Raw genomic sequence first — 11,673 nt, 5'->3', positions numbered from 1 at the left:
CGGGCCGTGAGCCCTCCCCGCGGGCAGGGCCTGCCCTCAGCGCTCGGCCTCCCCTCAGGGACTGCCCCGGGAAACCCTGCCCCGGTGCGGGGCCGCTCCCGTTGCGGGACCCTCGGTTCCTCAGCCCGCTGCCAGGGGTTCTCTCGCCCGCTGCGGCTGCCCGCGGACGAGCCCCTCACGCTGTGTTTTGCCCCGTGGGCAATTTGGTTCCCGTTTATGCACGCACAATGACAGAGAGCAGCGTTATACACAGAGAAAGAATAAAAGGGGGTTTATTTAAGGAGGGAAACACGCACCTCGTAATAAAACACAGCGATATAAAGCAGGTTTATGTAATGTACAATCATTAACATACTAATAAATGTAAATCTGGTAATTCCTAACTGTTAACACTCAGCTTTACGTGTAAATACTTTACAAACAAGGAGATAAAGAGTTCTCCAGCATAAAAACAACTACAAAAATTGCAAACAGTCTCTGGACTACCAGTAGGAACCCATCATGTATACTGGATACAACTCAGCCATCTAGGAGGAATACTTTTTTTTTGGTTAAACAAGGTAAGGCCACGTTTTTGCCCAGGTTTTGTTGCTGTCCCGAGTCAGAAGATGTATCAAACCAGAGGACACATTTCGGGGAAGCTGCCAAAGACTAGCAACAGACAGTGTTACAACTGGAAATATTTGCACATCCGCATTTTCTGAGAGCAGCCACATCGCTTCTGCTTTGCTCAGGTGTTGTATGAACCAGACTTTGCACACGGAGGTAGGAATTCATTGTCCCATGTGAGATTTGGAAAAGAGGAAGCAAAGACAAACAGGTGGAGGTTCAGGTCCTAAGTCTCAGACTCCAAGAATTCAAAGTGCCTTGTCAAACACTGAGTAAACTTTACTACAATCATAGAAAATAAGAGCGTTTCTAAGACTACTGCAGTATCTAACAAGCCAAAGTTTTGAATCAGAGCCAAACTGGAACTTTTAATTTTCATATTTTATTTAGTAGAAAAGTTCTTTTAAAAGCCTGATTCTTCCATTTGTATTCAACCACATATTCACAGTCCCCAAATTACCCAGAACTTGATCCCCCTTCCTCGGGCTCTCAGTACTCTCCCTAAATCACCAATATGCAGCTCTTACGACTAACTTCCCGACCTCCTAATTTCCTAATGGTTTTTGTACCGCTGGGATTAAGCACCCAGCCCAGATACTAGAGACACAGTTAGTCCCCAGTTAGTCTTTTCCCACTGGGTTTCTCAGCACTCACACTGTCCATGCGCCCGCAGACACAACCAAATACTGCTTCTGGTTCCCACTCCAACCAGCCACTCCAACCCTACGGGAGAAGAGAGCGGGAAGAGAGAGTTCTCCTACCCAGTGTACATTTATAAGGCTTCTTGGCCACGTGGATTTTCAAATGCACTTTAAGCGTCGAGCTTTTCCGGAAGCTTTTCCCACACTCACCACACTCGTAGGGCTTGGCTCCTGCATGGATCCTCAGGTGCGCGCCGAGGGCTGAACTATGCCGGAAGGTTTTCCCGCACTCCTCACATTTGTAGGGTCTCTCCCCGCGGTGGATCCTCAGGTGGACGTTGAGCGCCGAGCTGCGTCGGAAGCTGTCCCCGCACTCCACGCAGATGTAGGGCCGCTCCTCCGCGTGCGTGGTCTGGTGCTTGACGAGAGTGGGGTGGTCGCTGCACCTCCTGCCGCACTCGGCACACTGGTAGGGGCTGGGCAAGAGGCTGCCGTGGTACACGGGCAAGGCCTTTCCCCCGTGGATGCGGCGATGCGTGGTGAGTGCTGAGCTCTGGCTGAAGCTCTTCCCGCACACGGGGCATTTGTAGGGTTTCTCGCCCGTGTGCGTTCGCATGTGGGTCACCAGCGAGGAGCTCTGGCGGAAGGTTTTGCCGCACTCGGTGCACTCGTAGGGTTTCTCTCCAGTGTGGATCCTCTGATGCCGAATGATGGCCGAGCTGTCTCGAAAACGCTTCCCGCACTCCTGGCACTTGTGGGGCTTCTCTCCGGTGTGGACCCTCCGGTGTATGATCAGGGAGGAGCGGTCGCTGAAGCTTTTCTCACACCGGGGGCAATTAAATGGTTTCTCACCCTTGTGGCTTCTCTGGTGGACGATGAGATGGGAGTTCTGGCTGAAGCTCTTCCCGCATTCGTTGCACTGGTAGTGTCTCTCTCCCGTGTGGGTGCGCTGGTGCCTGATCACATTGGACCTCTGGCTGAAGGTCTTCTCACACTCGTTGCACTGGTAGGGCTTCTCACCGGTGTGGATCCGCTGGTGTTTGATCAGGTCTGAGTTGCGGGTGAAACTCTTCCCACATTCGGAGCAGCTGAAGGGTTTCTCTGTCAGGTGGATCCTCTGGTGCTGGCTCAGGTACGAGCTCCGGCTGAAGCTCTTCCCACACTCGGGACACTCGTAGGTTTTCTCCCCCACCTGCTGAATCCAAATGTTCCCACACACGGCAGGGTCTGGCTTGTCCCCAGTAAGAATAACCTTGCTGATGGGGGTGCCGCCACCGTCCTCGCACTCCCACACTGCCATCACACAGGGAGTTACTGTTCCCTGTCTCTTTCCAAAAGATGGCTCCATCTTGTTTTCTGTCTCCAGCTCCTGCTTGCAGCCTTGTCTTTCATCAGCATCCTGGAGGGTATCTCCCGTGAGCCTCCTGGAGGGGAACGGGTGCAGTTCAGCTCTCGCAGGACCTCCCTGATGAAGCTGGCCCTTCTGCGTGTCGCCCATGGTCCTGCCACCTGCTGGAGTGAACAGAGGAACCAGCAGTGAGTAATCCCTGCCGGATCTCTGAAGGAGACGTCCAAAAAGGGCAACCTCCAGAGATGTGCTGCACATCAGCCACCGTTAGCCAACAGCTCAGGAGCCAGCCCCTCGGTTTCTTCTCTGGGCAGAATGAAGGCACCAAGAGGGAGAAGCGTGGGAAGGGAGTGTGACCTGGGAACAGGTGGCCACTGTGGCATGGATTGCAAAGAGGGTCCTCTGTCATAAAGTTACAGCCCTAACAGATGAGCCCTATCAGTTGCTCGTCCTCAAACTTCCTACATCTAGCGACAGTAGGGAAACATCATCACTGCTCTCCTCCGCAACCCCCAAGTACATAATTCTCTTCCCACTTCTCTTCCTGTTGCCTATGAATCACTGCTCTTCTCCAGCATTCCCATGCTTAATCAAGGAAGGAAGCAGACAACACCACAGGAACATCCTCCCCTGCTAAGCAGACTGTTTTCTTTCTTCTTTCCAGCTGTAGACCTTTTCCTTAAAGAGAAAACCCTACATATTCTGCAGCAAACTATATCTAGGTTTTGTCTACAGAACAGACAGGCAATTGAATGGAATGATACACTGCTTTGTCAATCAAGCACGGAAACGAGAATGAAACATTTTGAGGCTCCTTGGTTTTTATTAGTTACACTGATATGGAGAACACAACTGGGAAATGAATCCTAGCAGATTAGCTGGAAGGCACTGCTTGCAAAGTTAACATCATCATCTTACGTGTGGGAGGTCAGAATCTGAGAAGAATGCAGCAGGATGAACCCCTCAGGTTTTGATTCAGCTGATCTGCTGATTTTGGAAAACAACACACTGGTTATACTGATTTCCAAAGTTCTGCTTATAACACTCAGGGCTGAAAAGCATTTGCAGTACAAAGAAAACAATAGCACTGGCCCAAGGCACGGACCTCAAGACAGCTAATTGACCAACAAAGCATTAAAAATATTGTCAGAGTGAAAGGAATAGAAAGCCACACTGGTTATTTTTGCCTTCTAAAATTCTGAGTATAGTCTTTGCTGAAAAATACACAAGATTTGATTTCATTAAGATTCCCTAGGATTGTTTCACCTTTATCATACCCTGCCTATGAATCTTCCTGAAAGCAGAGTCTATATAACACAGGAACAAAAGAAAGAGGATGAGTGCGAAGCATGCAGGAAAGCACATGCCAAATTTTCAGCATTCACTCTCTTCTTTCTTTTCTAGACATGCACTATTCAATTCCTCACCTTGTGAGCAATATCTCTGCTGCCTCGGTGTTTAGTTGCTCCTGGCCACAAAGCTGTTTCTCTTCACTCCATCCAGAAGGTCAAAGCAAAGTCAGGGCTGGCAGCTCCTGATCAGAGAAAGAAAACAGATGTAACAAATAACAGTCCTAGAAGCAGTGTTGTAGACTGAGATTACAAGAGAATAAGTATTCAGGAAACAAAAGCAACCTAGGCCAGAGGAAAATGATGCTCAGAAACATGAGTCAGGGTCACCGCCTGTTCTGCCACAAACACCCTGACGCTGGCGCTCAGGTCTGCTAGCCAGGGAAGCTCACATAACAAAGACAGGGTTAACTGCACATGCCACAGAGAGCTGCCTGTGAGTCTGATGAGTTTTGTATAATAAAATAGAGTTGCCTCAAGCCGTTTTCCCTCTGTCACCTTTCTTTCCTGTGAGCTAAATGAAAACATGATGCAGTCCCATTCTGCAGGCAGAGAAAACGGCTGCGCTGCTTTCTGCATCTGCCCGGAGTCCCCTGCCTTGCCTTCACCGGAGGAGCATTGCTTGGTCACCCTCAGAGGCTCAGCCAGGCACAAACAGGGCTGGGGGAGAGAAGAGATTTCGGTCTGCTCACACATGATGAACAGCAGCAGACCACAGGCAGACTTTCCTGTCCTGTGCTCCAGCAAAATGGCAGTTTGGTTGCTTCATTCCTGGCTGAGCTTACAGGGCTGGCGGCGAGCACTGAAGAACAGCCACGCACACCTGCTTGCGCACGAACAGTGACACAGTCTAGTTTGGACAGGTTTGAGCACCAGCATGCACGCCCCCTTCTCAAGGATCTCTTTTCGGAGCAGAAGTATGCTGTACAGGAGGGGGTGTTGTGGGGTAGAAAATTAGGTCACCTATAAAGCTTTGCACTATGTTTGTGCAGCAGCAGAAGGCAAAGGCATTTTAGGATGCTGACTTCTGAACACCTGGAAAGGTACGGGTTAGAGAAAGAAGATGCTTAAAAACTGCAGATGTGAATACCAGCTCTGCGATGGCATTGCACCTCTTCAGTCACGAGGAATCCCACTGATTTTAAGAGGGGAGAGATGTCCTTCTGCTTCAGTCCCTTTCTGCTACTTTCAAGAGCAGCTCCAAGCCCACGGTCGACGCGCACCCCAAAGAGGTGCTGCAGAAACAGGAAGCAGATACAGAAGAGAGTTTGTTTGGTGCAGAGCCAGGAATATTGTGGGATATGGCAGAAAAGCATGTTGTTTGATGTGTACCAGAAACAAGCTGGGGAGCCCAAAAAGCCACTGAGCAGTCAGGCAGGGACAAGGTGCCTGTCTCCAGAGCAGCCAGGCTTGGGCAAAGCTGTCCCCAGGCAGTGCCTCAGCTGATGAGGCACCAGCCCTTGCGAGGCTGAGTAAGGGAGAGAGGCGACCTGTTGCATGGGGAGGGCGATGGGCCGCACTGAGCTCCTGAGGTGACGGACAGAGGCCGCAAAGGAACTGCCCCGTGAAGGACACGGCCGGCCGAGGGCAGGTGAGCCCCCAAGACCACAACCCTCGGTGAGGCAGAGGTGTGGAGAGAGTACTTCTGACAGGAACCCAACGCACGGCGGGGGACAACAGAAGCAGGGGACAACAGAACAAGGAACAGAGGTGTCTGTGACACCACCTGGTGTCACCAGCCACGGGGAAACCAGGCTGTGCTCCCCCACTGCCTCCCCCAGCTCCCCTGGGGCAGGAGGGAGGAGGACGCAGGCAGGCGAGGCCGCGGAGGTGACACCTCTGTCTGCTCGGGGGCCGCCTCAGGCAGCGCGCACGGTGCCATGTCAGCCACGTGGGCTTTCCTCCTTCTGTCCGGTGAGTAGGAAATGTCTCCCCTGCAGGTCAGGGCATAAGTAAGGATTTTCTTTGCCTCCTCGCCCCCAATGCACCTCAGCTTGGCCATGTTGGAGGTGAAACAAAGAGACAGGAGCATCCTTGAATGCCTCAGATATACCAGTCTTGGATGCTTACAATTTTGCCAGTCTTTATCCATTGGAGATGCTGTTTTGTTCATCAAGGAGAGCCAGGGATTGACTGAGGAGCCAAGGGAGGAGGACTCGGAGCTGGACACAACCGGGCAGAGGCTGGAACAGAGGTGGAGGCTGGAGATGTGAGACAGGTTGGCACACAGACCAGAAGTGAGAGCAGTGGCAGGGATTTGGATCTGAACCACCAGCGGGAAGGGAAGAACCGGCCAGATGAGCAGGTAGGGGAGGCAGAAGGAGATCTGAGAGAGGACCTTGGTTAAGGACAAACATGAGCTGGAAGAAACAAACCACTAGCTGGAAGAAATGGACAGAAAGGCCTGGCCCATCAGGCCACACGCTAGCAGGAGGCTGTGGCAGAGTCCCATATTTCCTGGTCTCCTCAGTCCCCCACTTTCTGCGGATTTCCACAAAGTCATTCGGCAAAGTGTCTCACTCTCATCTAGTGTTGTCTCACAGAGGACTTGATAACCTCTGTGATCATTTCAAGGGGGAAAATTACACGCTTTTGTTTGATCCTGCTGCATCTGCAGTCACAAAGATACTAATAAGATGGCACAGATGTTAACAAGATAGAGGAAATTTAGGAACATGATAGGTTAACAGACTACTAAAGAGAATGCTTAGAGCATGCCTAAATCACATTCAGTTTGCAGCTTTAGATATGTTCCCCCGTGCATTGACATAGTAATAGCTCTTTAATTCAGCTTCTCTTTTTTCACATGGGTTTTGGCTTCTTTAGACCCAAGATGGACAACGCCTTTGTATTGAGCAGCTATTCATTAAGCTATTCAGTTAAGTTATGTCACCCTTGCTGTTCAGTGTTTGACTGATTTATTTGCTGATCCCATTTGAATGACTCATTTCCTCGTGAACTTTTTATATACTCTATGTTTTAGTGCTTCACAGCTATTAATTGGTTTATAGTGATTTTGCGAATGGCAAAATGAGGGCAGAGAGGGATTAAAGTTAAAAATATCCACTACTTTTAGAATCCCAGTTTGAGATGCCTCAGTCCTGTCTTCTCAGAGCACACATGCTAATGTAGCACTTACACTCAAAATATAGCACATGCAGATTCCAAAACTGCAAGATACTTCAGCCTTCCTATAAATGGCAACCCACAAGGTAACGAAAATGCCATTAATAATGTGCTGAGAAACCTGGTACTTGCCTAGCATCACATGCAAGCCTCTGTGGTGTAGCCAGGAATAAAACCTACTTCTTGGAAGAGTACCCACAAAACTACCCCTCCTCTTCCAGCATCTTCCTGCCTTCTCCTTTTTCATTCACCTTCCCAACTGTGGGAAGTGAGGCAGATGTCTCAAATGCAGCATGAGCCTAACCTGGAAAACTTTGATTCCCTGCCTGGGCGGGTCCAGTCTCTGCAGTGAAGGATCTGGCACTCCTAAGGATAGAAGAGAAGCTTGCTGCGTACTTAAAAAATGTATAAAAACATATGCGCAAGGAGATGAAACTAAGATTGCACATGACAGTTTCACTTGGGCACATCTAACTTCCAAATGTTTGATTTTGACAGCTTTCATAATGTTCTCTACAGGGAAGAACTGGCTTTAAGTTTTGCGTACAGGTTCAGTGAATGCTTGGACCGTTTTAAGGGCATACACGTATCTGTTGGGGCATGCTCCATGAACGCCAGGGGTCAGGATACACTGACCCAGAGGAAGAGAACTTGCAGATGCAAAAATCTTGAAAGGAAACCATCTCCTTGCTCCAGCCCTGACAGCAGAGCTGCATTTCCAGTTCCAGCCATGACTTCCAACACCTTTCTCCCAGTTCAGGACTTCATTCTCCAGAGGTTTTGGTCAAAGCCCTTCAGCCATGTACTGCCCCCCAAGTACTACCCCCCTGCTAGCAGGGGCAGAGCAGGTCCTCTCCATGTCTAGACCCCGCCCATCTTGACCCTGTCCTGGCATTTCCAGCGTTCTGGACCCCGCATCCAGAGAAGGCAATGGAGGTCTGGGTTCAGCCCGCCAGCTCTTCTGAGTGTGCCGCTGTGAGCATTTCCTCCTCCTCCCACCCCCTGTATTTTACTTTCCACCAGTGCTCTCAGGCTGGGGCTGCACTGCCGGCCCCCGAGGCGTGAAGGCGCAGCAGCCAGGAGCGCCGCTCTCCAGCCACGAGTACCGCCAGTTCTTCAGGTCCCTCCGGGCCGCCCACCGCGCCACCACCGCCTGCCACCTGCGTGCGCTGTACGGCTGCCAGAACCCCCTGGTCCGGAGACTGGATGAGTATGAAAACCACGGAGCGATCCCCAAAGGTAAAGCCAACTGTGACTCCCAAGGGCAGGCAGATGGATGGGGGTCCTGCAGGGCCAGCGCTGCACCTCAGCACTGGGAGGGGATGGAGACTCGGGAGCAGGTGGGGGAGAGGGGATGGGAGTAATCCCAGGGTGCGGAGAAGACATCTACTCATGAGCATCCGCTCTCATAGCTGATGGCAGCCGTGCGTGCCAGCTTCCTCTCAAGCCTTGGGTGATAGCGATGATCAGGAAGCAGTGGAGTTTCTCACCAAGGTTCAGGGAGGCCCCTGAGTGCACGGGGGGTTTTCATGAAGGACTGTCATTTGACAGTGAGGTTACTGCTGACGGCTGGTGGGACCTCAGCACTGGAGTTTATCACCAAGTCTGCATCTTCATTTGCCTCTTCGTAGGGCCTGTATGCTCTGAACTGCCAGGAACTCCTTTCTTCCCCAACTTCTGTGCCTTTGCTTTCTATCGCTGTACCATGAAAAGGTACTTCATTAAGGTGAGTTATTTAGCTATTTTCTGAAGACCATGGTGTGCTCTGGGCAATGATCAGGTGAACGGGAGAGTCCTGAAAATGAGGACACGGGAAAGCAGGAGGCCAAAAGACAGTGAAGACAGAAGGGAGCTGTGGGCAGCCCATCTTTTGGCGGCACTCACACCAGGCTGACTAGCTTACGCAGATGGCATCTTACACAGATGCAGACACTTGCCAAAGTGGAGGCATTAGGGAAGGTATTCTTGAAGAAAATGAACTTCTGAGGACCACCTCCGCCCTTACATCCAGCTCTCACCCCCCAGCAAGGTGAGATAACTAGGCTACTGCAGGGGAAAGGCTGACTCGTGCAGGCTAGAAGAGGCAACTAAAGAGGAAGACAATCAGGAGTGACAAAGGAGACTTATGGGAAGACATGACAAGGAAAGGTGACGGAGGTTTCTTCCTTCCTTGGGCCTGTAAAGAAGCTCACCTTTGCAACCCATCTTTGCATGTTAACCTCACAGAACAGGGGTACAGCTTGGGGTCTGCTCCCAAGGCGCACTGCCTCTACAGAGGTATGTTTTCTCCTTCACAGAGGACTGCATGCCCAGGAGAAGGCAAGGCTGAGCTGGGCAGCACGCGAACCTTCAACATGACCACGAGCAGTGACGCAGTGTTGTCTAGTATCTTCCGTTCCCAGCCTGTTTTTCCCATCTCTCCTACAAGCGCCCAGCCAGCTGGCTCCAAACTTGACATGGAAGTAGCTGTGATCTCCAGCTCCTTACCCGAGGGCTCACCAGAGCTGAGGAACATGCAACAGAGTCCTTCTGACCCACATGCCTCAGAGGTGACAGTCAGTGGCCAGCAGCAGGGACAGCTGCCCACCACTGACATCCAGGACCTCCTCCTGAGGCTGCAGGATACCCACGTGCAGAGTTTGATGCAGAAACTGCAGCAGCTGATGGCCATGGGGAAGGCGGTGGAGGAGGAGGAGTTGCAGGCTGTTGCCCTAAAGCTGCTGGTGGCCCTGAACAACGCGAGTGTGTCTCCGTGGGCAAAAAGCACCGACACAGGACGTGGAAGAGAAGAGTGATCAGCAAAGGAGGACCAGCAATTGTCCAGCAAATCTTCTGCATGCTGTCTCAGAGGGGATGTATGGGAACACAGAACCTAGAGAAGGAGTTCTTCCAAGGCCTGAGGTAGCATCAAAGTTGACGGTACTTCCCCAGGCCAACAGTGTAGGAAGCAAGGGGGAAAGGTGCAAGGGAAAATCCAGGCACCTGAAACGGTATCGCTCAAGATTCAGAGAAAGACATTATCCTCTTGAAAGTAACTGTATTGAATATATATTGTCCTCTCCCACACAAACTGTTCACCCACCACCGTTCAGTCTGGGAGATCTCTATTCTTGAACAAGGCAAGATGGAAAAAAATAGTTCTTTTTCCTACATGTGGCTCTACCACCACCATCAATAGCTCTCTGTCCTTGCAGAGAGATGGGGTTTGTTATGTCCTTCAATGAATGTCACGGGAGAACACTGGCCTTTCTTCATCAAGGATAGGTGTTTCTGCTGGGAAGCATTAAGGGAAGATTCTTCTTTGGAAATGTGTGTGTGAATACACAAACATATACACACAAGGGGTGCTCTAAATGCAGAAGGCCTTACCCTGCAATGGAACTGCTTGTTCTGGTTGTTGTCTATTTCTGAAACACATTCTATGAAATACACAGGATAAGTATACACATTGAGAAACTCTTGTCTCTCAGAAAATAAGTAACAGAGTTACATTTACAGGAATTTTGGCTGTAGTGCTGTTCCTTTTGTAAGCACTGGGCACATCTGTAAGTAAAACCCCATGAAGTTACCTGCAGCCAGCATGAGCTAACAGCAGAGTGGAAACTGAGGGAACCAGCTCTGGTTTTCTGAATCTCCACTCACTCTGAGTTTAGAGTCACCATCAAAATGAGAACCTCCGGTTCACCCTTCCCCATGGACCTTGCTGTAACCCATTCCACGGAGGGGAGAGGAGCCAAAGGCGGCTCTGCCCTGGGATGCACCACACCAAGCACGTTGCCCCGTGGCGTGGGTCGGGGATGTCCATGGTCCCTTTACGCTGCCTGAAGGACACAACCACAGATAAGCAGAGGCACTGTCTCTGTCCTCTGAGGGAAGTCCTTAGAAGATCTCCTTCCTTTTTTTTTTTTTTTTTTTTTTTCCAAATTACCATCCAAAGAAGACTAAATACCGCAGCTACGACTTCTCCTGCCCTCACGTTTGATCGCTGTAAGCATCTCCCACCACTTCCAAGCCACACACACAGCCGTCACCGGTGTGACAAAGACTCCCCCGCTCCCTCCGACCCCAACACCTCGCTCTCCCCCCCCGCTCCCAAACCGCACGCCCTCCGCTTGGCGGGCTAACCGAGGCCGAGGGCAGGCACCGGCACGGGGCTGCCGGCCCCCCCACAGCAGCCCCGGCAGCAGGAGGGCTCCCCGGCGGCTCCCCCAGCCCCAGCACCCGGCGTGTCCCGGGGGAACCGCGCTGCCTCCCCCGGCCGCCGCCCGCTCCCTCAGCGCGGCCCCGCGCCCGCTGTGGTGGCACTTACCGCGGGCGGGCGGCGGCCACGGGGCCGGGGCCGGGGCCGGGGCCGTGGGCCGTATTAGGGGCGGCTCGGCTCGGCTCGGCTCGGCTCGGCTCGGCTCGGCACGGCACGGCTCGGCTCGGCTCGGCTCGTCGCGGTGGGGCCCGGCCCGCTCGCCGCCGTTAACCCTTGGCTGCGCCGCCGCGCTGGGGGCGGGAGGGGGCGTGCGGCCCGCAGCCTGCTGGGGGCGGCCCGGAGCGGCAGGGACGGCGGTCCCCAGCCCCGAGCGGGGGGCTGCTGGGGCCGAGGGGGCGG

The 11,673-nt window shown here is 52.2% G+C and overlaps 1 protein-coding gene across 2 annotated transcripts; it reads right to left on the bottom strand.

The window, feature by feature from the left end:
- Window positions 1-64: 64 nt before the first annotated feature.
- On the bottom strand, window positions 65-11,545 carry LOC310897454 (uncharacterized protein). 2 transcript variants are annotated; one of them, XM_083831108.1, is made up of 3 exons: window positions 11,383-11,545; window positions 4,026-4,132; window positions 65-2,759 (listed from the first exon to the last, which is right to left on the bottom strand). In XM_083831108.1, the coding sequence occupies exon 3, from the start codon at window positions 2,746-2,748 to the stop codon at window positions 1,333-1,335; it is 1,416 nt and encodes a 471-aa protein (XP_083687234.1). In that variant the 5' UTR covers window positions 2,749-2,759; window positions 4,026-4,132; window positions 11,383-11,545; the 3' UTR covers window positions 65-1,332. The 2 variants fall into 2 exon arrangements, with proteins under 2 accessions (XP_083687234.1, XP_083687233.1); XM_083831107.1 differs by having other exon boundaries at window positions 65-2,762; window positions 11,383-11,542.
- Between the last annotated feature and the right edge of the window lie 128 nt (window positions 11,546-11,673).

Source organism: Anser anser (assembly GCF_964211835.1).
Source record: "Anser anser genome assembly, chromosome: 1".
Taxonomy (NCBI): domain Eukaryota; kingdom Metazoa; phylum Chordata; class Aves; order Anseriformes; family Anatidae; genus Anser; species Anser anser.
The sequence above is the reverse complement of the archived record's forward strand: the minus strand, read 5'-3'. Positions and strand labels throughout refer to the sequence as shown.